This window comes from Mustelus asterias, unplaced genomic scaffold, assembly GCF_964213995.1.
Source record: "Mustelus asterias unplaced genomic scaffold, sMusAst1.hap1.1 HAP1_SCAFFOLD_207, whole genome shotgun sequence".
NCBI lineage: Eukaryota > Metazoa > Chordata > Chondrichthyes > Carcharhiniformes > Triakidae > Mustelus > Mustelus asterias.
Window position 1 is genome coordinate 200,032 of NW_027590195.1, and position 26,844 is coordinate 226,875.

General features: G+C 50.8%; 1 protein-coding gene across 4 annotated transcripts in view; it reads left to right on the forward strand.

Annotated features, from left to right (window-relative positions):
• Positions 1-26,844, forward strand: part of LOC144485644 (integrin alpha-M-like) — a 462,789-nt gene that overhangs the window by 188,857 nt on the left and 247,088 nt on the right. For 2 of the 4 annotated variants that reach the window (XM_078203742.1, XM_078203743.1), the window contains exons 4-8: positions 90-166; positions 15,021-15,147; positions 15,544-15,689; positions 24,353-24,493; positions 26,188-26,391. In XM_078203742.1, coding sequence (XP_078059868.1) covers positions 90-166; positions 15,021-15,147; positions 15,544-15,689; positions 24,353-24,493; positions 26,188-26,391 — 695 coding nt within the window. The remainder of the gene's footprint in view (positions 1-89; positions 167-15,020; positions 15,148-15,543; positions 15,690-24,352; positions 24,494-26,187; positions 26,392-26,844) is intronic. The other 2 variants (XM_078203744.1, XM_078203745.1) reach the window with 1 other exon arrangement.

A 26,844-nucleotide genomic window follows, 5' to 3' on the forward strand; every position in this document is an offset into this window, starting at 1 on the left:
CACTGCACCAAAATGGCAGAGCGGCCCACCTCATTGTATTTCATTTCTGAAAATAAAGTCTGATTCCTCTTTCATTCTGAATCCCACAGGAACTCAGGGAATGCTAAACATGACTTCATTCCAACATGAAATGAGCCAAGAAGGATTCAGCTCCATCCTTACCTCTGTGAGTTGACATGCAATTATTGAACCTGCTCACTCTGAGTTTTCATTCTCTCCTATGCCATTGGAAGGAGTTCAGCCAGATTATTGACAACAGCAGCCAGTCCTGTCCATTGCCGTTTATCTTGCACCATTCCCATGTCCTTCTTTTCCTCTCTTCCTTATGTGTTTATCCATTCTCCATGACCTATCAATAATACTCATCTGAACACTCCCTGTGGGAGCGAGCCCCACATTTTCCCCACTCCCTGTGAGAGAGTTCCATATTTTCCCCACTCCATGTGGGTGAGTCCCACATTCTCCCCACTCCCTGTGGAAACGAGCCCCATATTCTCCCCCATTCCCCCTTCGGAAACGCATCCCACATTCTCCCACACCCCCCGAGGCACAGTGTCCCACATTCTCCTCCACTCCTTGTGGGAGTGAGTCCCACGTACTCCCACCACTTCCCGTGAGAGGGAGTCCCACATTTTCCCCACTTCCTGTGGGAATGAGTCCCACATTCTCCCCACTTCCTGTGGGTGCGAGTCCCACATTCTCCCCACTTCCTGTGGGAACGAGTCCCACATTCTCCCCGCTCCCTTTTGGAGCGAGTCCCTCATTCTCCCTGCTCTCTGTGAAAGTGAGTCCCACATTCTCCCCACTCCCCTGGGAGCGAGTCCCACATTCTCCCTGCTCTCTGTGAGAGTGAGTCCCACATTCTCCCCACTTCCTTTGGAGTGAGTTCCACATTTTACCTACTCCTTGTGGGAGCAAATTCAACATTCTCCCCCAGTCCCTGTGGGAGTTAGTCCTACATTCTCCCTTTGAAGGCCTTAAAAGGGGCTCTGACTCCAAGGAACAAAACAGAGTTGAAGTCTTTCCTTGGGTTTCCTAGATGCACAGTTGCCTCACAGTGCCAGGGACCCGGGTTCAATTCCTACCCAGGGTGACTGTCTGTGCGGAACCTGTATATTCTACCTGTGTCGGCGTGGGTTTCCTCCAGGTGCTCTGATTTGCTCCCACACTCTGAAGATGTGCAGTTCAGGTGAATTAGCCTCGATATTGACCTTTTTGCACAGGATGGCTAGGTTAGGGGGTTAGTGGGGTAAGTATGTGGGGTTATGGGGTTGCATGGGTCAGGTGCAGACTCGATGGGCCAAATGTCCTTTTCTGCACTGTAAGGATTCTATGAATGATCTCATAACTTACTACGGGAAATTTATACTGAACCTCGTGACCCTGCTGCCACCTCTCCTTGCCCTGCTAAAAAGAGATGTTGTGGCAACATTCTCCCCACTCCCCATGGGACCGAGTCCCACATTCTCCCCATTCCCTGTGATAACGAGACCCACATTCTCCCACTCCCCATGGGAATGAGCCCCACATTCTCCCCACTCCCCGTGGGAACCACTCCCACATTCTCCCCATCCCCCCCATCCCCCATGGGAACAAGTCCCACATTCTCCCCATTCCCTTTTGGAATGAGTCTGCATGTTCTCCTCGTGTCTGCGTGGGTTTCCTCCAGGTGCTCCGGTTTCTCCCACACTCCAAAGATGTGCAGGTTCAGTGGATTGGCCATACAAAAATTGCCCCTCAGTGTCAGGGGATTAGCTAAGGGAAATGCATGGGGTTATGGGGATAGGGTCTGGGTGGGATTATGATCGGAGTAGGCTCGATGGGCCGAATGGCACAAGACTAAACCTTTTCAAATGTCAAACTACAAATATCCTAGTCCATACGAAAATCGTGACCTGTGATGCCTCCCCTCTATGGGATGGGGGCAGTTTTGTCACAGCATTGGGACGATAGCATAGAACGTTCAATCGCATACAGATCGCAAACTCTGGCAGATGCAAAAAGGAAGTATGTCCAGATGGAGTAGCAAGGTTTGGCCATGGTATTCATGGTGAAAATATTCCACCAATATGTCTATGGTCGGCATTTCACCAGTCATAGAATCCCTACAGTGCAGAAGGAAGCCCATCGAGTCTGCACCAACCACAATCCCACCCAGGCCCTATTCCTGTAACCCCACATATTTACCCTACTAATCGCCTTGACATGAGGGTCAATTTTAACGTGGCCAATCCACCTAACCCGCACATCTTTGAACTGTGGGAGGAAACTGGAGCACCCGGAGGAAACCCACACAGACATGGGGAGAATGTACAAACTCCATACAGACAGTGACCCAAGCCAGGAATCGAACCTGGGTCCCTGGCACTGTGAGGCAGCTGTGCTAACCACTGAGCCATCGTGCCGCCCCACATAGTGACAGACTATAAACCTTTGTTAGGCCTCTTTGCAGAAAGCGAGATGATTCCTCCCATATCATCAGCTCAGATACAATGCTGGGCATTGCTGTTCGGTGCCAGTGAATATGCCCGTCAACATCGTCCGGGAGACAGTTCGCCAACGTGGATGTCTTGAGCACCTGCCACTACCCACCATCTTATGCTCAACTCTGATAACGGATGAAGTTCAGCATGACATTGAATTTCGTGGACACTCTGCCAGTATCTGCCAAGCAAATCCAGGCCTGGACCCATAAGGACCCCATGTTGTCAAAGCTACATCATATCATCCAAATCCATGAACCACGAGGGCGTCCCACAGATTAACTTAAAATTTCTTGTTCCAAATATCCAGAATTGAGCATTGAGGATGGTATTACCTTGTGGTAGCCTGGGTGGTTGTCCCACATGCAGGCCAGAGCCAATCCTCCAAGAAGTGCACAATGACCACCCAGGGATTTCTAAAATGAAAATGTTTGCAATGTCTGGCTGGTCTGGTAGATATTGGTCAAGTGATGCACAACCTGACATGAAAATCAGAAGGTCTCACCAGCAGCGTCCTTGCACCCTTGGGAATGGCCTGGACACCCTGGGTGTGAGCACACATAGACCTTTGCAGAGCCATGTATGGCTCTATATTAATTCTGACTGATGTCCATTCAAAGTGGATTGACGTGTCTGTACTACCCCATATAACCCCATAGAAAATCTCCGGCAATCTTTCTGCACACATGGCGTACCTGAGATCCTTGTAACAGAAACCGGGTCTCCATTTATCAAACCTTCAGGAGCACAAATGGAGTGAGGCATGTCAGCATGGCACCCTATCACCCATCTTCAAATGGCCTGGCTGAGTGAGCAGTCCAGGTATTCAAGAACAACATGAAAAAACAAATGGGAAACTCCTTGGAAACAAAGCTTGCACATTTCCTTTTCAATTATAGGACACCACCCCACATTTGATTTGATTTTGATCTGATTTGATTTGATTTATTATTGTCACATGTATTAACATACCGTGAAAAGTATTGTTTCTCGCATGCTATACAGATGAAGCATACCATTCATTGAGAAGGAAACGAGAGAGTGCAGAATGTCGTGTTACAGTCATAGTTAGGGTGTAGAGAAAGATCAACTTAACGCGAGGTAGGTCCATTCAAAAGTCTGATGGCAGGAGGAAAGAAGCTGTTCTTGAGTTGGTTGATACGTGACCTCAGACTTTTGTATCGCTTTCATAGAAATCATAGAAATCATAGAAACCCTACAGTGCAGAAGGAGGCCATTCGGCCCATCGAGTCTGCACCGACCACAATCCCACCCAGGCCCTACCCCCACATATTTACCCGCTAATCCCTCTAACCTACACATCCCAGGACTCTAAGGGGCAATTTTTAACCTGGCCAATCAACCTAACCCGCACATCTTTGGACTGTGGGAGGAAACCGGAGCACCCGGAGGAAACCCACGCAGACACGAGGAGAATGTGCAAACTCCACACAGACAGTGACCCGAGCCGGGAATCGAACCCGGGACCCTGGAGCTGTGAAGCAGCAGTGCTAACCACTGTGCTACCGTGCCGCCCAAGCGGTTTCCCGACAGAAGACGGTGGAAGAGAGAATGTCCAGGGTGCAAGGGGTCCTTAATTTATGTGAGCTGCTTTTCGAAGGCAGCAGGAAGTGTAGACAGAGTAAATGGATGGGAGGCTGGTTTGCGTGATGGATTGGGTTACATCCACAACATTTTGTAGTTCCTTGCGGTTTTGGGCAGAGCAGGAGCCCCAGACCAAGCTGTGATATAACCAGAAAGAATGCTTTCTATGGTGCATTTGTAAAAGTTGGTGAGAGTCGCAGCTGACATGCCAAGTTTCTTGACATGATGATGTGAGTAGCCCTGGTGGAGCTATTGATGGTCCGATGCCTTCAGATCAGGCTATCCTCACCCCCCCAAACCTGGGAGGCAAAATTGAAGGAAAACAAGAAGACCAAAAAAGGGATGGAGATAAGGCTGACAGGACTGTGAAACAGGAGACAATGTCCACTTACGGAATTTCAGAGAGAGTTCCCTGTGGATCCCAGGAGATGTCCTCCCAATAACGGGACCAGTGCAGATGGGATACTCCACCACAGAAAGCCCAAGACAGATGTACGAGGACTCAGCCTGAGAAATGGAGATGGAGGTGGTGAGATTGGGTTAGAGAGTGGAGTTTGCACGTTCTCCCCGTGTCTGCATGGTTTCTTCTGGGTCCTCCGGTTTCCTCCCACATTCTGAAAGACGTGCACCGGAGTGTAGTGACTAGGGGATTTTCACAGTAACTTCATTGCAGTGTTAATGTAAGCCCTACTTGTGCCTAATAAATAAAACTTTAACTTTAAACTATGCTCTTTAAGAGACTAAATTGAACAAAGAAAAGTACAGCACAGGAACGGGCTCTTTGGCCCTCCAAGCCTGCGCCGATCATGATGTTTGCCTAAACTAAAACCGTCTGCACTTATGGAGTCTGTATCCTTCCATTCCCATCCTATTAATGTATTCTTCTAGTTGCCCCTTAAATCCCGCTATCGTATTTGCTCCCACCACCTCCCCAGGCAGCGCGTTCCAGACATTCACCACCCTCTGTGCAAAACACTTGCCTCGCACATCTCCTCTAAAGTTTTTCCCACGCATCTTAGAGTCATAGAGGTTTACAGCATGGAAACAGGCCTTTTGGCCCAACTTGTCCATGCCGCCCTTTTTTGTTAAACCGCTAAGCTAGTCCCAATTGCCCGTATTTGGCCTCTATACCCAGCTTGCCCATGTAACTGTCTAAATGTTTTTTAAAAGACAAAATTGTACCCGCCTCTGGTAGCTTGTTCCAGACACTCACCACCCTCTGTGAGAAAAAATTGCCCCTCTGGACACTTTTGTATCTCTCCCCTCTCACCTTAAATCTATGCCCTCTAGTTTCGGATGCCCCCACCTTTGGGAAAAGATATTGACTATCCAGCTGATCTATACCCCTCATTATTTTATAGACCTCTATAAAGCTGTACCTCAAGATCTCTTTGTTCTGTAACTCTCCCCAACGCCCTACCATTAACTGAGTAAATCCTGCCCTGGTTCAATCTACCAAAATGCATCACCTCGCATTTATCTAAATTAAACTCCATCAGCCATTCGTCAGCCCACTGGCCCAATTGATCAAGATCCCGTTGCAATCCAAGATAACTTTCTTCACTGTCCACTCTGCCACCAATCTTGGTATCATCTGCAAACTTACTAACCATGCCTCCCATATTCTCATCCAAATCATTAATATAAATGACAAATAACAATGGACCCAACACTGACTACTGAGGTACACTGCTGGTCACAGGCCTCCAGTTTGAAAAACATTGTTCTACAACCACCCTCTGTCTTCTGTCATCAAGCCAATTTTGTATCCATTTGGCTACCTCAGCCTGGATCCTGTGAGATTTAACCTTATGCAACAAGCTATCATGCAGTATCTTGTCAAAGGCCTTGCTAAAGTCTATGTAGATATCAACTGCACGATCCTCATCTACCTTTCTGGTTACCCCTACAAAAAACTCAGTCAAATTTGTGAGACATGATTTTCCACTCACAAAGCCATGCTGACTGTTCCTAATCACTCCTTGTGTCTCTAAATGCCTGTAGATCCTGTCTCTCAAAATAGCTTCCAACAACTTACCCACCACCGATGTGAGGCTCACCGGCCTGTAGTTCCCAGGCTTTTCCCTGCAGCCCTTTTTAAACAAAGGCACAACATTTGCCACCCTCCAATCTTCAGGCACCTCACCTGTGACGATCGATGATTTAAATTTCTCTGCTAGGGGACCCGCAATTTCCTCCCTAGCCTCCCACAATGTCCTGGGATACACTTCATCAGGTCCCGGGAATTTATCTACCTTGATGCACTTTAAGACTTCCAGCACCTCCTTCTCTGTAATATGTACACTCCTCAAGACATCACTATTTATTTCCCCAAGTTCCCTAACATCCATGCTTTTCTCAACAGTAAATACTGATGAGAAATATTCACTTAGGATCTCACCCATCTCTTGTGGATCCACACATAGATGACCTCTTTGATCCTTAAGAGGCCCTACCTCTCCCTAGTTATTCTTTTGGATTTATGTATTTGTAGAAGCTCTTTGGATTCTCCTTTGCCTTATCTGCCAAAACAATCTCATGTCCCCTTTTTGCCTTCCTGATTTCTCTCCTAACTCTACTCCTACACCCCCTATATTCTGCTACAGATTCACTTAATCCCAGCTGCCTCTGCATGTCATGTGTCTCCTTCTTCTTGATCAGGGCCTGAATATCACGAGTCATCCAGAGTTCCCTATGTGTAGCAGCGTTGGCCTTCACTCTAAAAGGAATGTGCTTACCCTGAATCCTGTTTGACACACTTTTGAAAGCCTCCCACTTACCAGACGTTCCTTTGCCTTCCCACAGACTCCCCCAATTATTTTTTGAAAGCTTTTGCTTGATACTGTCAAAATAGGCCTTGCCCCAATTTAGAATTTTATTTTTTGGGTCAGACCTATCATTCTCCATAGCTATCTTAAAACTAATAGAGTTCTGGTCACTGGTCCCAAAGTGATCCCTCACTAACATTTCTGTCACTTGCCCTTCCTTATTTTCCAAGAGGAGGTCAAGTTTTGCCCCCTCTCTAGTCGGGCCATTCATATATTGAATGAGAAATTCCTCCTGAATTCACCAGAAACCTATGTCCCCTCGTACTTGACTTTTCTACCCTAGGAAAAAGCATCTGATTATCCACTCTGTCCATGCCACTCATAATCTTGTAGACCTCTATTAGTTTACCCCTCAACCTCCGTCGTTCCAGTGAGAACAAACCGAGTTTATCCAACTTCTCCTCATAGCTAATACCCTCTAGACCAGGCAACATCCTTGTAAACCTCTTCTATACCCTTTCCAAAGCATCCACATCCTTCCGGTAGTGTGGCGACCAGAATTGTACACATTATTCTAAATCAGGCCTAACTAAGGTTCTGTACAGCTGCAGCATGATTCACTAATTTTTATACTCAGTGCCCCGACCGATGAAGGCGAGCATGCCGTATGTTTTCTTGATTACCTTATCCACCTGTGTTGCCGCTTTCAATGATTGTTGGACATGTACTTCCATGGGGCGGCACGGTAGCACAGTGGTTAGCACTGCTGCTTCACAGCTCCAGGGTCCTGGGTTCGATTCCCGGCTCAGGTCACTGTCTGTGTGGAGTTTGCACATTCTCCTCGTGTCTGCGTGGGTTTCCTCCGGGTGCTCCGGTTTCCTCCCACAGTCCAAAGATGTGCGGGTTAGGTTGATTGGCCAGGTTAAAAATTGCCCCTGAGATTCGTAGGTTAGTGGGATTAGCGGGTAAATATGTGGGGGTAGGGCCTGGGTGGGATTGTGGTCGGTGCAGACTCGATGAGCCGAATGGCCTCCTTCTGCACTGTAGGGTTTCTATGTTTCTATGTTTCTAAGATCTCTCTGCCTGTCAATACTCCGAAGGGTTCTACCATTTACTGTATAATTCCTACAAGCATTGGACCTTCCAAAATGCATTATCTCACACTCATCTGGATTAAACTCCATCTGCCATTTCTCCACCCAAAGACTCCAACCGGTCTATATCTTGCTGTATCCTCTGACAATCCTCTTCACTATCCGCAACTCCACCAATTTTTCTGTTGTCTGCGAACTTACTAATCAGACCAGCTACATTTTCCTCCAAATCATTTATATCTCTGACGAACAACAAATGTCCCAGATGTTCCAGTTGACATTTCTATGAACTGATCCCTGTTTTGCACCGCTTAGTCACAGCCTCCCATTCAGAAAGGCACCTCTCTACTGCTACCCTCTGTCTTCTATGTCCAAGCCAGTTCTGTATCCATCTTGCCAGCTCTCCTCTGATCCAGTGTGACTTCACCTTCCGTACCAGTCCATCATGAGGTACCTTGTCAAAGGCTTTACTGAAGTCCACGTATACAACATCCACTGGCTTTCCCTCATCTATCATCTTCGACACTTCCTCAAAAAACTCGATCAAGTTAGTGAGGTATGACCTCTCCTGTCTATCACTAATAAGTCCATTTGTTTCCAAATGTGAGTAAATCCTGTCCCTAAGAATCTTTTCCAATAATTTCCCGACCACTGGAAGTGTAGGAGGCTGAGGGGTGATCTTATAGAGGTCTATAAAATAATGAGGGGCATAGGTCAGCTAGATAGTCAATATCATTTCCCAAAGGTAGGGGAGTCTAAAACTAGAGGGCATAGGTTTAAGGTGAGAGGGGAGAGATACAAAAGAATCCAGAGGGGCAATTTTTTCACATGGAGGGTAGTGAGTGTCTGGAACAAGCTGCCAGAGGTAGTAGTAGAGGCGGGTACAATTTTGTCTTTTAAAAAGCATTTAGACAGTTACATGGGTAAGATGGGTATAGAGGGATTCATAGAATAGAATTCATAGAATTCCTACAGTACAGAAAGAGGCCATTCGGCCCATCGAGTCTGCACCGACCACAATTCCACCCAGGCCCTACCCCCATATCCCTACATATTTTAACCCACTAATCCCTCTAACCTTCGCATCTCAGGACACTAAGGGGCAATTTAGCATGGCCAATAAACCTAACCCGCACATCTTTGGACTGTGGGAGGAAACCGGAGCACCTGGAGGAAACCCACGCAGACACGAGGAGAATGTGCAAACTCCACACAGACAGTGACCCAAGCCGGGAATCGAACCCAGGTCCCTGGAGCTGTGAAGCAGCAGTGCTGACCACTGTGTTACCGTGCCGCCCATTGAGCCAAATGTGGGCAATTGGGACGAGCTTAGAGTTTTAAAAAAAGGGCGGCGTGGACAAGTTGAGCCAAAGGGCCTGTTTCCATGATGTAAACCTCTATGACATTGACGTAATGCTCACTGGCCTAAAATGTCCTGGATTATCCCTGCTGCTCTTCTTAAACAATGGAACAACATTGGCTATCCTCCAGTTCTCTGGAACTTCATCTGTAGCCAATGAGGATGCAGAGATTTCTGTCAAGGCCCCAGAAATTTCCATCCTTGCCTCCCTCAGTATTCTGGGTAAATCCCATTAGACCCTGGGGACTTATCTACTTTAATGTTTTTTAAGACACCCAGTACCACCTCCTTTTTGATATCGAAATGACCCAGAATATCTACACACCCTACCCTCGGCTCCTCGTCCATCAAGTACCTTTCTTTGGTGAATACTGAGGCAAAGTATTCATTTAGTCTCTCGCCCATTCCTCTGTTTCCATGCATAGATTCCCTCCACTATCCTTGAGTGGACCAACCCTTTCCCTGGCTGCCCTCTTGCTCTTTACATATGTGTGACCCGTTTTGGCCCTCCTAACTCCTTCCTTAAATTCCTTCCTATGTTCTTTATATTCTTCAAGGGCTTCCTCTGTCCTATGCCTTTTAAGACTTACCTGGATAGTCACATGAGCAGCCTGGGAATGGAGGGATACAAACGATTGGTCTAGTTGGACCAAGGAGCGGCACAGGCTTGGAGGGCCGAAGGGCCTGTTTCCTGTGCTGTACTGTTCTTTGTTCTTTGTTTGTTTAGACCTTCCGAATGCTTCCTGTTTCTTTTTGACAAGGAGTTGCTGGAAGTCTTAAAGTGCATCAAGGTAGATAAATCCCCGGGACCTGATGAAGTGTATCCCAGGACATTGTGGGAGGCTAGGGAGGAAATTGCGGATCCCCGAGCCGAGATATTTGAATCATCGATAGCCACGGATGAGGTACCTGAAGATTGGAGAGTGGCAAATGTTGTGCCTTTGTTTAAAAAGGGCTGCAGGGAAAAGCTTGGGAACTACAGGCCAGTGAGCCTCACATCTGTGGTGGGTAAGTTGTTGGAAGCTATTTTGAGAGACAGGATCTACAGGCATTTAGGGAGACAAGGACTGATTAGGGACAGTCAGCACGGCTTTGTGAGTGGAAAATCATGTCTCACAAATTTGATTGAGTTTTTTGAAGGCATAACCAAGAAGGTAGATGAGGGCAGTGCAGTTGATGTTGTCTACATGGACTTTAGCAAGGCCTTTGACAAGGTACCGCATGGTAGGTTGTTGCATCAGGTTAAATCTCACGGGATCCAGTGTGAGGTAACTAAATGGATACAAAATTGGCTTCTTGACAGAAGCCAGAGGGTGGTTGTAGAGGGTTGTTTTTCAAACTGGAGGCCTGTGACCAGCGGTGTGCCTCAGGGATCAGTGCTGGGTCCACTTTTATTTGTCGTTTATATGAATGATTTGGATGAGAATATAGGAGGCATGGTCAGTAAGTTTGCAGATGACACCAAGATTGGTGGCATAGTGGACAGTGAAGAACGTTATCTTCGATTGCAATGGTTTCTTGATCAATTGGGCCAGTGGGCTGACGAATGGCAGATGGAGTTTCATTTAGACAAATGCGAGGTGATGCATTTTGGTAGATTGAACCAGGGCAGGACTTACTCAGTTAATGGTAGGACGTTGGGGAGAGTTACAGAACAAAGAGATCCAGGGGTACATGTTCATAGCTCCTTGAAAGTGGAGTCACAGGTAAACAGAGTGGTGAAGAAGGCATTCGGCATGCTTGGTTTCATCGGTCAGAACATTGAATACGGTCTTTTCTCCTTGGAGAGACGAAGGATGCGAGGAGACCTAATAGAGGTATGTAAGATGTTGAGAGGCATAGATCGGGTGGACTCTCAGAGGCTGTTTCCCAGGGTGGAAATGGCTGCTACGAGAGGACACAGGTTTAAGGTGCTGGGGGGTAGGTACAGGGGAAATGTTAGGGGGAAGTTTTTCACACAGAGGGTGGTGGGCGAGTGGAATTGGCTACCGTCAGTGGTGGTGGAGGCAAACTCAATAGGGTCTTTTAAGAGACTCCTGGATGAGTACATGGAGCTTAATAGGATGGAGGGTTATAGGTAGGCCCAGAAGGTAGGGATGTGTTCGGCACAGCTTGTGGGGCCGAAGGGCCTGTTTGTGCTGTAGTTTTTCTATGTTTCTAAGAATTGGGACGTCTTGTTGAAATGTACAAGACATTGTTAAGGCCACACTTGGAATACTGTGTGCAGTTCTGGTCATCCTATTATAGAAAGGATATTATTAAACTAGAAAGAGTGCAGAAAAGATTTACTATGATGCTACCGGGACTTGATGGTTTGGGTTATAAGGAGAGACTGGATAGACTGGGACTTTTTTCTCTGAGGCGTAGGAGGATGAGGGGTGATCTTATAGAGGTCTATAAAATAATGAGGGGCACAGATCAGCGAGATAGTCAATATCTTTTCCCAAAGGTAGGGGAGTCTAAAACTAGAGGGTATAGGTTTCAGGTGAGAGGGGAGAGATACAAAAGTGTCCAGAGGGGCAATTTTTTCACACAGAGGGTGGTGAGTGTCTGGAACAAGCTGCCAGGGGTAGTAGTTGAGGTAGGTACAATGTTATCTTTTAAAAAGCATGTTGGGTGAGATGGGTATAGAGGGATATGGGCCAAATGCAGGCAATTGGGATTAGCTTAGTGGTTTAATAAAAAGGGCGGCATGGACAAGTTGGGCCGAAGGGCCTGTTTCCATGCTGTAAACCTCTATGACTTTATGACAAGGCTCATAATATCCCTCGTTATCCAGGGTTCCCGATACTTGCCACGCTTATCCTTCACCCTCACAGGTACATGTTGGTCCTGAATTCCAATCAATTGACATTTGAAAGACTCCCACATGTCGGATGTTGATTTAACCTCAAACAGCCTCCCCCAATCTACACTCTCCAGATCCTGCCGAATGTTGATGTCGTTCGTCTTCCCCCAATTTAACACCTTCACCCGAGGACCACTCTTGTCCTTATCCTCAAGCACCTTAAAACTTATGGAATTATGATCACTGTTCCCGAAATGTTCTCCAACGGAAACTTCAATCACCTGGCCGGGCTCATTCCCCAATACAGTAAGAAGTCTCACAACACCAGGTTAAAGTCCAACAGGTTTATTTGGTAGCAAATACCATAAGCTTTCGGAGCGTGCTGCTCCTTCGTCAGATGGAGTGGATATAGAAACATAGAAACATAGAAACCCTACAGTGCAGAAGGAGGCCATTCGGCCCATCGAGTCTGCACCGACCACAATCCCACCCAGGCCCTACCCCCACATATTTTTACCCGCTAATCCCTCTAACCTACGCATCCCAGGACTCTAAGGGACAATTTTTTTTTTTTAACCTGGCCAATCAACCTAACCCGCACATCTTTGGACTCTGCTCTCAAACAGGGCACAGACACAGAAATCAAGTTACAGAATACTGATTAGAATGCAAATCTCGACAGCCAGCCAGGCCTTAAAGATACAGACAATGTGGGTGGAGGGAGCATTAAACACAGGTTAAAGAGATGTGTATTGTCTCCAGACAGCGCAGAGTCGCTGAGCAGAAACTGATAGCCAAGTTCCGCACACATGAGGACGGCCTAAACCAGGATGTTGGATTTATGTCACATTATCAGTAACCCCCACAGCTTGCCTCCTGGGCTTGCAGAATCTCACTAGCTGTTCTGTCTGGAGACAATACACATCTCTTTAACCTGTGTTTAATGCTCCCTCCACCCACATAGTCTGGACCTTTAAGACCTGGCTGGTTGTAGGGATTCGCATTCTAATCAGTATTCTGTAACTTGATTTTTTTATGTCTCTGTGCCCTGTTTGAGAGCAGATTTCCACTCCATCTGACGAAGGAGCAGCGCTCCGAAAGCTTCTGGTATTTGCTACCAAATAAACCTGTTGGACTTTAACCTGGTGTTGTGAGACTTCTTGCTGTGTTCACCCCAGTCCAACACCGGCATCTCCACATCATTCCCCAATACCAAGTCTAATATGGCTCCTTCCCAAGTTGGACTATTTACATACTGTTTCAAGAAACCCTGCTGGATACTCTTTACAAATTCTGCCCCATTGTAGCCCCCAGCAGTAAGTGAGTCCCAGTCAACATGAGGAAAGTTAAAATCACCCACCACAACAACCCTGTTGTTTTTGCGTCTTTCCAAAATCTGTCTGCATATCTGCTCCTCTATCTCCCACTGCCTGTTGGGAGGCCTGTAATAAACCCCAAAGTTGTGACTGCACCTTTCCTGTTCCTGAGCTCTACCCATCTTGCCTTGCTTTCTGAGCCCTCCGAGGTGTCCTCCTGCACCATAGCAGTGATATTCTCCTGAACCAGTAATGCAACTCCCCCACCCCTTTTACAACCCCCTCTATCCTGCCTGAAGCATCTAAATCCTGGAATGTTTAGCTGCCAATCCGATCCATCTTTCAACCAAGTCTCTGTAATAGCAACAACATTGTGTGGTGTCGTGGTCACTGTTCTCCTGAAGGCTGGGTAGTTTGCTGTGGACAATGGTCTGTTTGAGGTTGCGTGGTTGTTTGAAGGCAAGAAGTGGGGGTGTGGGGATGGCCTTGGCGAGATGTTCGTCTTCATCAATGACATGTTGAAGGCTCCGGAGGAGATGTCGTAGCTTCTCCGCTCCGGGGAAGTACTGGACGACGAAGGGTACTCTGTCCACTGTGTCCCGTGTTTGTCTTCTGAGGAGGTCGGTGCGGTGTTTCGCTGTGGCGCGTCGGAACTGTTGATCGATGAGTCGAGCGCCATATCCTGTTCTTATGAGGGCATCTTTCAGCGTCTGGAGGTGTCTGTTGCGATCCTCCTCATCCGAGCAGATCCTGTGTATACGGAGGGCTTGACTCACCCTCCCACCCTCCCACCCTCCCACCATACTAGTTTAAACCCTCCAGAGTGACTCTCGCAAATCTACCTGCCAGGATATTTGTACCCCTCCAGTTCAGTCCAATTGATCTCCCTGTGGGGCTTGTTGTATCCGAGTTCACTTGATAACAGGGAGTACCCTCCTGGAAATTGTTACCTGACCCCTTTATAAGAGTCCACAGAACAGTTGTCCCAGTTGGGATTTGTGTATGTATGCCACAGAGTACTGGTTTCAGTTTGTTCCCAGCACTAAATGCCGTTCCTTTTCACCCGGGTTCCTAGGTTATTACAGATATGGAGACCTGAGCTGTGCACAGTGCTCCGAGGGTGGTCTAACCAAGAGATATACAAATCTTTAACATAAACCCTAATTTTCAAGTCTCTTCCTCGGAAATCATAGAGTCATATCTGAGAATCATAGAATCCCTAGTGCTGAAGGAGGCCGTTCGGCCAATCGAGCCTGCACCTACTACAATCCCACCCATGCCCAAATCCCCGTAACCCCACATATTTAGCCTTCTAATTCCCCTGACACTAAGGAGCAATTTGATATGGCCAATCCACCTAACCCACACATCTTTGGACCGTGGGAGGAAACCGGAGCACCTGGAGGAAACCCATGCAGACATGAGGAGAATGTGCAAACTCCACACAGACAGTGACTCGAGGCCAGAATTGAACCCGGATCCCTGGCGCTCTGAGACAGCAGTGGGTCACCAGGCCCTTGTTGGGAAGTGAGAATGTGCCAGGTTCTGGTGTGAGAAGCGGGCATTTTGAGAACTGGACAAACTGACTGAAGGCTGTTGATTTTAGGATGCAGTGGTGCTCGGAACAGTGGGTGCGTACGGCTGGAGTGGAGGACTCTTACTTTATCAAGGAGCACAGGAGACTTTCATCAACATCAGCAGGACAGATAAAGAAATCTGGAACAGTTATTTAGGTAAGAGGTACTAAGAAAACAAACTACTCTGTCTGCATCAAACACTCCCAGGACAGGTACAGCACGGGGTTAGATACAGAGTAAAGCTCCCTCTACACTGTCCCCATCAAACACTCCCAGGACAGGTACAGCACGGGTTAGATACAGAGTAAAGCTCCCTCTACACTGTCCCCCATCAAACACTCCCAGGACAGGTACAGCACGGAGTTACATACAGAGTAAAGCTCCCTCTACACTGTCCCCATCAAACACTCCCAGGACAGGTACAGCACGGGGTTAGATACAGAGTAAAGCTCCCTCTACACTGTCCCCATCAAACACTCCCAGGACAGGTACAGCACGGGGTTAGATACAGAGTAAAGCTCCCTCTCCAATTTCTGCTGTGTTGTCCCACAGGATATTCTGTCCAGGAGGCCTCTGGGGCGGATGTGGTTTACTATCTGGTGGGTGCCCCTCGCTATCGGCACCGTGGAGAAGTGGTCGTCTTCCAGAAAGGCAGCAATGGCAGCTGGGAGGATGTGCAGCGGATTCCCGGAGAGCAGGTAGGCGTCATCAGCCTGATTGCACTGCACAGTGCGGGGGTCAGTTCTGAGAAACTGCACTGAAGTGCGGCACTGTCAGAGGGTCAGTGCTGAGGGAGTGCCGCACTGTCAGAGGGTCAGTGCTGAGGGAGTGCCGCACTGTCAGAGGGTCAGTGCTGAGGGAGTGCCGCACTGTCAGAGGGTCAGTGCTGAGGGAGTGCCGCACTGTCAGAGGGTCAGTACTGAGGGAGTGCCGCACTGTCAGAGGGTCAGTGCTGAGGGAGTGCCGCACTGTCAGAGGGTCAGTGCTGAGGGAGTGCCGCACTGTCAGAGGGTCAGTGCTGAGGGAGTGCCGCACTGTCAGAGGGTCAGTGCTGAGGGAGTGCTGCACTGTCAGGGGGTCAGTGCTGAGGGAGTGCCGCACTGTCAGAGGGTCAGTACTGAGGGAGTGCCGCACTGTCAGAGGGTCAGGACTGAGGCAGTGCTGCACTGTCAGAGGATCAGTACTGAGGGAGTGCCGCACTGTCAGAGGGTCAGTACTGAGGGAGTGCCGCACTGTCAGAGGGTCAGTACTGAGGGAGTGCCGCACTGTCAGAGGGTCAGTACTGAGGGAGTGCCGCACTGTCAGAGGGTCAGTACTGAGGGAGTGCCGCACTGTCAGAGGGTCAGTACTGAGGGAGTGCCGCACTGTCAGAGGGTCAGTGCTGAGGGAGTGCCACACTGTCAGAGGGTCAGTACTGAGGGAGTGCCGCACTGTCAGAGGGTCAGTGCTGAGGGAGTGCCGCACTGTCAGAGGGTCAGTACTGAGGGAGTGCCGCACTGTCGGAGGGTCAGTGCTGAGGGAGTGCCGCACTGTCAGAGGTTCAGTGCTGAGGGAGTGCCGCACTGTCAGAGGGTCAGTGCTGAGGGAGTGCCGCACTGTCAGAGGGTCAGTGCTGAGTGAGTGCCGCACTGTCAGAGGGTCAGTACTGAGGGAGTGCCGCACTGTCAGAGGGTCAGTGCTGAGGGAGTGCCGCACTGTCAGAGGTTCAGTGCTGAGTGAGTGCTGCACTGTCTGAGGGTCAGTGCTGAGAGAGTGCCGCACTGTCAGAGGGTCAGTACTGAGGGAGTGCTGCACTGTCAGAGGGTCAGTGCTGAGAGAGTGCCGCACTGTCAGAGGGTCAGTACTGAGGGAGTGCTGCACTGTCAGAGGGTCAGTACTGAGAGAGTGCCGCACTGTCAGAGGATCAGTACTGAGAGAGTGCCGCAATGTCAGAGGGTCAGTACTGAGGGAGTGCCGCACTGTCAGAGGGTCAGTACTGAGGGAGTGCCGCACTGTCGGAGGGTCAGTACTGAGGGAGTGCTGCACTGTCAGAGGGTCAGTGCTGAGGGAGTGCCGCACTGTCAGAGGGTCAGTACTGAGGGAGTGCCGCACTGTCAGAGGGTCAGTACTGAGGGAGTGCTGCACTGTCAGAGGGTCAGTACTGAGGGAGTGCCGCACTGTCAGAGGGTCAGTACTGAGGGAGTGCCGCACTGTCAGAGGGTCAGTACTGAGAGAGTGCCGCACTGTCAGAGGGTCAGTACTGAGGGAGTGCTGCACTGTCTGAGGGTCAGTACTGAGGGAGTGCCACATGACAGAAATCAGTATTGAGGGAGTGCTGCACTGTCAGAGGGTCAGTACTGAGAGAGTGCCGCACTGTCTGAGGGTCAGTACTGAGGGAGTGCCGCACTGTCAGAGGGTCAGTACTGAGGGAGTGCCGCACTGTCAGAGGGTCAGTACTGAGGGAGTGCCGCACTGTCGGAGGGTCAGTACTGAGGGAGTGCCGCACTGTCAGAGGGTCAGTGCTGAGGGAGTGCCGCACTGTCAGAGCGTCAGGACTGAGGGAGTGCTGCACTGTCTGAGGGTCAGTACTGAGGGAGTGCCACATGACAGAAATCAGTATTGAGGGAGTGCTGCACTGTCAGAGGGTCAGTACTGAGAGAGTGCCGCACTGTCTGAGGGTCAGTACTGAGGGAGTGCCGCACTGTCAGAGGGTCAGTGCTGAGGGAGTGCTGCACTGTCAGAGGGTCAGTACTGAGGGAGTGCTGCACTGTCAGAGGGTCAGTACTGAGGGAGTGCCGCACTGTCAGAGGGTCAGTCCTGAGGGAGTGCCGCACTGTCAGAGGGTCAGTGCTGAGGGAGTGCCTCACTGTCTGAGGGTCAGTGCTGAGGGAGTGCCTCACTGTCAGAGGGTCAGTACTGAGGGAGTGCTGCACTGTCACAGGGTCAGTACTGAGGGAGTGCCGCACTGTCAGAGGGTCAGTACTGACAGAGTGCCGCACTGTCAGAGGGTCAGTACTGAGGGAGTGCCGCACTGTCAGAGGGTCAGCACTGAGGGAGTGCTGCACTGTCAGAGGGTCAGTGCTGAGGGAGTGCCGCACTGTCAGAGGGTCAGTGCTGAGGGAGTGCTGCACTGTCTGAGGGTCAGTGCTGAGAGAGTGCCGCACTGTCAGAGGGTCAGTACTGAGGGAGTGCCGCACTGTCAGAGGGTCAGTACTGAGGGAGTGCTGCACTGTCAGAGGGTCAGTACTGAGGGAGTGCTGCACTGTCAGAGGGCCAGTACTGAGGGAGTGCCGCACTGTCAGAGGGTCAGTACTGAGGGAGTGCCGCACTGTCTGAGGGTCAGTACTGAGGGAGTGCTGCACTGTCAGAGGGTCAGTACTGAGGGAGTGCCGCATTGTCAGAGGGTCAGTACTGAGGGAGTGCCGCACTGTCTGAGGGTCAGTACTGAGGGAGTGCTGCACTGTCAGAGGGTCAGTACTGAGGGAGTGCCACATGACAGAAATCAGTATTGAGGGAGTGCTGCACTGTCAGAGGGTCAGTACTGAGAGAGTGCCGCACTGTCTGAGGGTCAGTACTGAGGGAGTGCCGCACTGTCAGAGGGTCAGTACTGAGGGAGTGCCGCACTGTCAGAGGGTCAGTACTGAGGGAGTGCCGCACTGTCGGAGGGTCAGTACTGAGGGAGTGCCGCACTGTCAGAGGGTCAGTGCTGAGGGAGTGCCGCACTGCCAGAGCGTCAGTACTGAGGGAGTGCTGCACTGTCTGAGGGTCAGTACTGAGGGAGTGCCACATGACAGAAATCAGTATTGAGGGAGTGCTGCACTGTCAGAGGGTCAGTACTGAGAGAGTGCCGCACTGTCTGAGGGTCAGTACTGAGGGAGTGCCGCACTGTCAGAGGGTCAGTGCTGAGGGAGTGCTGCACTGTCAGAGGGTCAGTACTGAGGGAGTGCTGCACTGACAGAGGTTCAGTACTGAGGGAGTGCCGCACTGTCAGAGGGTCAGTACTGAGGGAGTGCCGCACTGTCAGAGGGTCAGTGCTGAGGGAGTGCCTCACTGTCTGAGGGTCAGTGCTGAGGGAGTGCCTCACTGTCAGAGGGTCAGTACTGAGGGAGTGCTGCACTGTCACAGGGTCAGTACTGAGGGAGTGCCGCACTGTCAGAGGGTCAGTGCTGAGGGAGTGCCACACTGTCAGAGGGTCAGTACTGACAGAGTGCCGCACTGTCAGAGGGTCAGTACTGAGGGAGTGCCGCACTGTCAGAGGGTCAGTACTGAGGGAGTGCTGCACTGTCAGATGGTCAGTGCTGAGGGAGTGCCGCACTGTCAGAGGGTCAGTGCGGAGGGAGTGCTGCACTGTCTGAGGGTCAGTGCTGAGAGAGTGCCGCACTGTCAGAGGGTCAGTACTGAGGGAGTGCCGCACTGTCAGAGGGTCAGTACTGAGGGAGTGCTGCACTGTCAGAGGGTCAGTACTGAGGGAGTGCTGCACTGTCAGAGGGTCAGTACTGAGAGAGTGCCGCACTGTCTGAGGGTCAGTACTGAGGGAGTGCCGCACTGTCAGAGGGTCAGTGCTGAGGGAGTGCTGCACTGTCAGAGGGTCAGTACTGAGGGAGTGCTGCACTGTCAGAGGGTCAGTACTGAGGGAGTGCCGCACTGTCAGAGGGTCAGTACTGAGGGAGTGCTGCACTGTCAGAGGGTCAGTACTGAGGGAGTGCCGCACTGTCAGAGGGTCAGTGCTGAGGGAGTGCCGCACTGTCAGAGGGTCAGTGCTGAGGGAGTGCCGCACTGTCAGAGGGTCAGTACTGAGGGAGTGCTGCACTGTCAGAGGGTCAGTACTGAGGGAGTGCTGCATTGTCTGAGGGTCAGTACTGAGGGAGTGCTGCACTGTTGGAGGGTCAGTGCTGAGGGAGTGCCGCACTGTCAGAGGGTCAGTGCTGAGGGAGTGCCGCACTGTCAGAGGGTCAGTGCTGAGGGAGTGCTGCACTGTCAGAGGCTCAGTACTGAGGGAGTGTTGCACTGTCAGAGGGTCAGTACTGAGGGAGTGCCGCACTGTCAGAGGGTCAGTACTGAGGGAGTGCCGCACTGTCAGAGGGTCAGTACTGAAGAGTGCTGCACCGTCAGAGGGTCAGTACTGAGGGAGTGCTGCACTGTCAGAGGGTCAGTACTGAGGGAGTGCCGCACTGTCAGAGGGTCAGTGCTGAGGGAGTGCCACACTGTCAGAGGGTCAGTACTGAGGGAGTGCCGCACTGTCAGAGGGTCAGTGCTGAGGGAGTGCCGCACTGTCAGAGGGTCAGTACTGAGGGAGTGCCGCACTGTCGGCGGGTCAGTGCTGAGGGAGTGCCGCACTGTCAGAGGTTCAGTGCTGAGGGAGTGCCGCACTGTCAGAGGGTCAGTGCTGAGGGAGTGCCGCACTGTCAGAGGGTCAGTGCTGAGTGAGTGCCGCACTGTCAGAGGGTCAGTACTGACGGAGTGCCGCACTGTCAGAGGGTCAGTGCTGAGGGAGTGCCGCACTGTCAGAGGTTCAGTGCTGAGTGAGTGCTGCACTGTCTGAGGGTCAGTGCTGAGAGAGTGCCGCACTGTCAGAGGGTCAGTACTGAGGGAGTGCTGCACTGTCAGAGGGTCAGTACTGAGAGAGTGCCGCACTGTCAGAGGATCAGTACTGAGAGAGTGCCGCAATGTCAGAGGGTCAGTACTGAGGGAGTGCCGCACTGTCAGATGGTCAGTACTGAGGGAGTGCCGCACTGTCGGAGGGTCAGTACTGAGGGAGTGCTGCACTGTCAGAGGGTCAGTGCTGAGGGAGTGCTGCACTGTCAGAGGGTCAGTACTGAGGGAGTGCCACATGACAGAAATCAGTATTGAGGGATTGCTGCACTGTCAGAGGGTCAGTTCTGAGAGAGTGCCGCACTGTCTGAGGGTCAGTACTGAGGGAGTGCCGCACTGTCAGAGGGTCAGTGCTGAGGGAGTGCCGCACTGTCAGAGGGTCAGTGCTGAGTGAGTGCCGCACTGTCAGAGGGTCAGTACTGAGGGAGTGCCGCACTGTCAGAGGGTCAGTGCTGAGGGAGTGCCGCACTGTCAGAGGTTCAGTGCTGAGTGAGTGCTGCACTGTCTGAGGGTCAGTACTGAGAGAGTGCCGCACTGTCAGAGGGTCAGTGCTGAGGGAGTGCCGCACTGTCAGAGGGTCAGTACTGAGAGAGTGCCGCACTGTCAGAGGGTCAGTACTGAGGGAGTGCCGCACTGTCAGAGGGTCAGTACTGAGGGAGTGCTGCACTGTCAGAGGGTCAGTACTGAGGGAGTGCCGCACTGTCAGAGGGTCAGTACTGAGGGAGTGCCGCACTGTCAGAGGGTCAGTGCTGAGGGAGTGCCGCACTGTCAGAGGGTCAGTACTGAGAGAGTGCCGCACTGTCAGAGGGTCAGTACTGAGGGAGTGCTGCACTGTCAGAGGGTCAGTACTGAGGGAGTGCCGCACTGTCAGAGGGTCAGTACTGAGGGAGTGCTGCACTGTCAGAGGGTCAGTACTGAGGGAGTGCCGCACTGTCAGAGGGTCAGTGCTGAGGGAGTGCCGCACTGTCAGAGGGTCAGTACTGAGGGAGTGCCGCACTGTCAGAGGGTCAGTACTGAGGGAGTGCCGCACTGTCAGAGGGTCAGTGCTGAGGGAGTGCCGCACTGTCAGAGGGTCAGTGCTGAGGGAGTGCCGCACTGTCAGAGGGTCAGTGCTGAGGGAGTGCCGCACTGTCAGAGGGTCAGTACTGAGGTAGTGCTGCACTGTCAGAGGGTCAGTACTGAGGGAGTGCTGCATTGTCTGAGGGTCAGTACTGAGGGAGTGCTGCACTGTTGGAGGGTCCGGACTGAGGGAGTGCTGCACTGTCAGAGGGTCGGTACTGAGGGGAGTGCTGCACTTTTGGAGGGTCAGGACTGAGGGAGTGCCGCACTGTCAGAGGGTCAGAAATGAGGGTTTACTGCATTGTTTGTGGGTCAGTACTGGGGGAGTGCCGCACTGTCAGAGGGTCAATACTGAGGGAGTGCCGCACTGTCAGAGGGTCAGTGCTGAGGGAGTGCAGCACTGTCAGAGGGTCAGTACTGAGGGAGTGCTGCACTGTCAGAGGGTCAGTACTGAGGGAGTGCCGCACTGTCAGAGGGTCAGTACTGAGGGAGAGCCGCACTGTCAGCGAGCGGGTCAGGATTGAGGGATTGCGATACTGTCAGAGGGTCAGTACTGAGGGAGTGCCGCACTGTCAGAGGGTCAGTACTGAGGGAGTGCCGCACTGTCAGAGGGTCAGTGCTGAGGGAGCGCTGCACTGTCAGAAGGTCAGTACTGAGGGAGGGCCTCATTGTCAGAGCGTTAGTACTGAGGAAGGTGACTTGCACTGATAAATCCAACACACTTTTTATGAGGCGGCACAGTGGTTAGCACTGCTGCCTCACAATGCCAGGGACGTGGGTTCAATTCTGACCATGGGTCACTGTGTGGAGTTTGCACATTCTCCCCGTGTGGATGTTGTGGTCTGGTTCCTCCCACAGTCCAAAGATGTGCAGGTTCAGTATATTGGCCATGCTGATTTATCCCTTAGTGTCCCAAGATGTGTCAGTTAGATGGATTAGTCATGGCAAATGTGTGGGGCTACGGGGTTCAGGCAGGGGAGAGGGCCTGGGTAAGATAATCTGTCAGGGAGTTAGCGCAAATTTGATGGGCTGAATGGCCTCTTCTGCACTGTGGGGATTCTGTGATTCTAACAGGGACTCAAAGGCCATTGGGGGGGGAGGGAGTGTAAATGGAATGTAAGTTGAGATGCAACCAGATCAGCCATGATCTTGTTGAATGGTGGGGCAGGTTCGAGGGGCTGAATGGCCAACTTCATTGCTACCCTCTGGTTATGTTGGTGATTGATTGATTGTTAACTCTGAAGATGCCTGAAGATTGGAGACTTATAAATGTTGTGCCTTTGTTTTAAAAGGGCGGCAGGGAAACGCCTCGGAACTACAGGCCAGTTAGCCACACACCTGTGGTGGGTAGGTTGTTGGGAGATATTTTGAGAGACAGGATCTACAGGCATTTAGAGACGCAAGGACTGATTAGGGACAGTTAGCATGGCTTTGTGAGTGGAAAATCATGTCTCACAAATTTGATTGAGTTTTTTGAAGGGGTAACCAAGAAGGTAGATGAGGGCAGTGCAGTTGATGTTGTCCACATGGACTTTAGCAAGGCCTTTGACAAGGTACCGCATGGTAGGTTGTTGCATAAGGTAAAATCTCACGGGATCCAGATTGAGGTATCTAAATGGATACAAAATTGGCTTCTTGACAGAAGCCAGAGGGTGATTGTAGAGGGTTGTTTTTCAAACTGGAGGCCTGTGACCAGTGGTGTGCTTCAGGGATCAGTGCTAGGTCCACTGTTATTTGTCATTTATATTAATGATTTGGATGAGAATATAGGAGGCATGGTTAGTAAGTTTGCAGATGACACCAAGATTGGTTGCACAGTGGACAGTGAAGAAAGTTATCTCCAATTGCAACGGGATCTTGATCAATTGGGCCAGTGGGCAGAGGAATGGCAGATGGAGTTTAATTTAGATAAATGCGAGGTGATGCATTTTGGTAGATTGAACCAGGGCAGGACTTACTCAGTTAATGGTAGGGCGTTGGGGAGAGTTACAGAACAAAGAGATCTCGGGGTACATGTTCATAGCTCCTTGAAAGTGGAGTTACAGGTGGACAGAGTGGTGAAGCAGGCATTCAGCATGCTTGGTTTCATCGGTCAGAATATTGAATACAGGATTTGGGACATCTTGTTGAAGTTGTACAAGACATTGTTAAGGCCACACTTGGGATACTGTGCACAGTTCTGGCCACCCTATTATAGAAAGGATATTATTAAACTAGGAAGAGTGCAGAAGAGATTTACTAGGATGCTACCGGGACTTGATGGATTGAGTTATAAGGAAAGGCTGGATAGACTGGGACGTTTTTCTCTGGGGCGTAGGAGGCTGAGGGGTGATCTTATAGAGGTCTATAAATAATGAGGGACATAGATCAGCTAGATAGTCAATATCTTTTCCCAAAAGTAGGGGAGTCTAAAACGAGAGGGCATAGGTTGAAGGTGAGAGGGGAGAGATACAAAAGTGTCCAGAGGGGCAATTCTTTCACACAGAGGGTGGAGAGTGTCTGGAACAAGCTGCCAGAGGCAATAGTAGAGGCGGGTACAATTTTGTCTTTTATAAAGCATTTAGACAGTTACATGGGTACGATGGGTATAGAGGGATATGGGCCAAATGCGGGCAATTGGGATTAGCTTTGGGGTTTAATAAAAGAACAGGCGGCATGGACAAGTTGGGCCGAAGGGCCTGTTTCCATGCTGTAAACCTCGGTGACTCTATGATCTCAAATTGTCTTCCAGATTGGCTCGTACTTTGGTTCTGAAATTTGTACACTCGATGTGACTGGAGATGGTCAAACGGATTTGGTTCTGATTGGAGCCCCTCTCTATCGAGGTCAAGGTTTTGGTGGGAAAGTCATCATCTGCACAATGACTCCCCGGGTAAGGACCACAGGCACATCCCAGTAACTTAATGGTGGTACAATGGTTAGCACAGCTGCCTCACTGCGCCAGGGAACTGGGTTCAACTCTGGCCTTGGGTAACTGGCTGTGTGGAGTTTGCACTTTCTCCCCCTGTCTGCGTGGGTTTCCTCCAGATGCTCCAGTTTCTTCTGACAGTCCGAAAGGCGTGCATTGGCCGTGCTAAATTCTCCCTCAGTGTCCCGAAGAGGTGCTGGAGTGTGGTGACATGGGGATTTTCACAGTAACTACTTGTGACGCTTATATTAAATATATGGGTCAAACCCTTTCCCATTCACTCCCTAAATTCCAATGCAAAGAAACCAGTTCCTGTTCACTCCCACTGTGCATTGTCAGAGGGTCCCATTTGTTCCCCAAATCCCAATGCAAATGAACTTCCACTTCACACAATCCCAATGGATCAAACTCTTTCCCGTTCACTCCCACTGCACAATCCCAATGGATCAAATCCTTTCCCATTCACTCCCACTGTGCACAATCCCAATGGACCCAAACCCCTTCCCATTCACTCCCTAAATTCCAATGCAAACAAACCAGTTCCCGTTCACTCCCACTGTGCACAATCCCAATGGATCAGACCCCTTCCCATTCACTGCCACTGCACACAATCCCAATGGCTCAAACCCTATCCCATTTGCTCCCCAAATCCCAATGCAAATGAACCCCTTCCCATGCACTCCCACTGCACACAATCCCAATGAATCAAACTCTTTCCCATTCACTCCCACTGTGCACAATCCTAATGGACCCAAACCCCTTCCCATTCACTCCCTAAATTTCGATGCAAACAAACCAGTTCCCGTTCACTCCCACTGTGCACAATCCCAATGGATCAAACCCTATCCCATTCACTCTCATTGCACATAATCCCAATGAACCCAAATCCATTCACTCGCAGGATGAACAGGGCAGAGAAGGAGAGGAGGGAAGGTCTGGGGACAGAAGGGAAGATGCTGAAGAGTGGAGGGACAGAATGGGTGATAGTGAGGGATGGGGGAAGGGGTAAGTGGATGGAAGGGGAAGAGACTGAAGCGGAGGGAGGGAATGGGAGGGAAGAGGAGGGAGGAGTAAGTGAAGAGAGGGGAGAGTAAGAGAATGGGAGGAATGGGGAGGAAGAGTTAAAAGAGGAAATAGTGATGGAGGACTGGGAATTAAGTGTGGGGGATAGAGGGATGTCGTGAGGTAATGAAAGGAGTGTTTGTGAGTGAGGGTGGGGAACATTTCTTATCTCTCCCTTTCTCTCTTTCCCATTCTGTTTCCCTCTTTCCCTCTCCGCCTCACTCTCTCTCCCTCCCTCCCTCTCTCTCTCTCCCTCCCTCTCTCTGTCCCTCCCTCCCTCTGTTCCTCTCTCCCTCCCTCTGTCCCTCTCTCCCTCCCTCTGTCCCTCTCTTCCTCCCTCTGTCCCTCTCTCCCTCCCTCTGTCCCTCTCTTCCTCCCTCTGTCCCTCTCTTCCTCTCCCTCTCGCTCTCTTTCCCTCACTTTCTCTCCTGATCGTTCTCATTTCTCCCAATCCCTTCCTCTTGTGCTCCACTCTCCCTTACCTACTTGCTGCGCCTCTCTCCCTCATCACTTCCCTTCTCTGCCTCTTCCCCTCCATCATATTTCCCTTGCTGCCTCATTCTATTCACCCCCACTCCATCCCTCCCCCTCTCCAGGGTAATTTCTCCTGCCGTGACTCCCTCCGAGGTGAGGAGGGTTATGAGCTGGGACGTTTCGGGAGTGCCATTGTAGGACTGAGAGACCTGAATGGAGATGGCCTGAGTGACGTGGCCATTGGAGCCCCGCTGGAGGATGATCACCACGGGAGCGTCTATATCTACCACGGGCGGAGGACTGGAATCCATCCCACATACAGCCAGGTCAGAAGGCAGAGTGTTCAGTCAGGATGGCGCAGTGGTTAGTACTGCTGCCTCACGGCTCCAGGGACCTGGGTTCGATTCCCGGTTTGGGTCACTGACTGTGGAGTTTGTACATTCTCCTCGTGTCTGCAAGGGTTTCCTCCGGGTGCTCCGGTTTCCTCCCACAATCCAAAAATGTGCGGGTTAGATTGATTGGCCATGCTAAATTGCCCCTTGGTATCTCACCTATCTTGGTAGGGGGGATCTATACGATAAATGGCAGAACCATACAGGGTGTAGATACGCAGAGGGACCTGGGTGTGCAAGTCCACAGATCCTTGAAGGTGACGTCACAGGTGGAGAAGGTAGTGAATAAGGCATATGGCATGCTTGCCTTTATAGGACGGGGCATAGAGTATAAACGTTGGGGTCTGATGTTGCAGTTGTATAGAACGTTGGTTCGGCCGCGTTTGG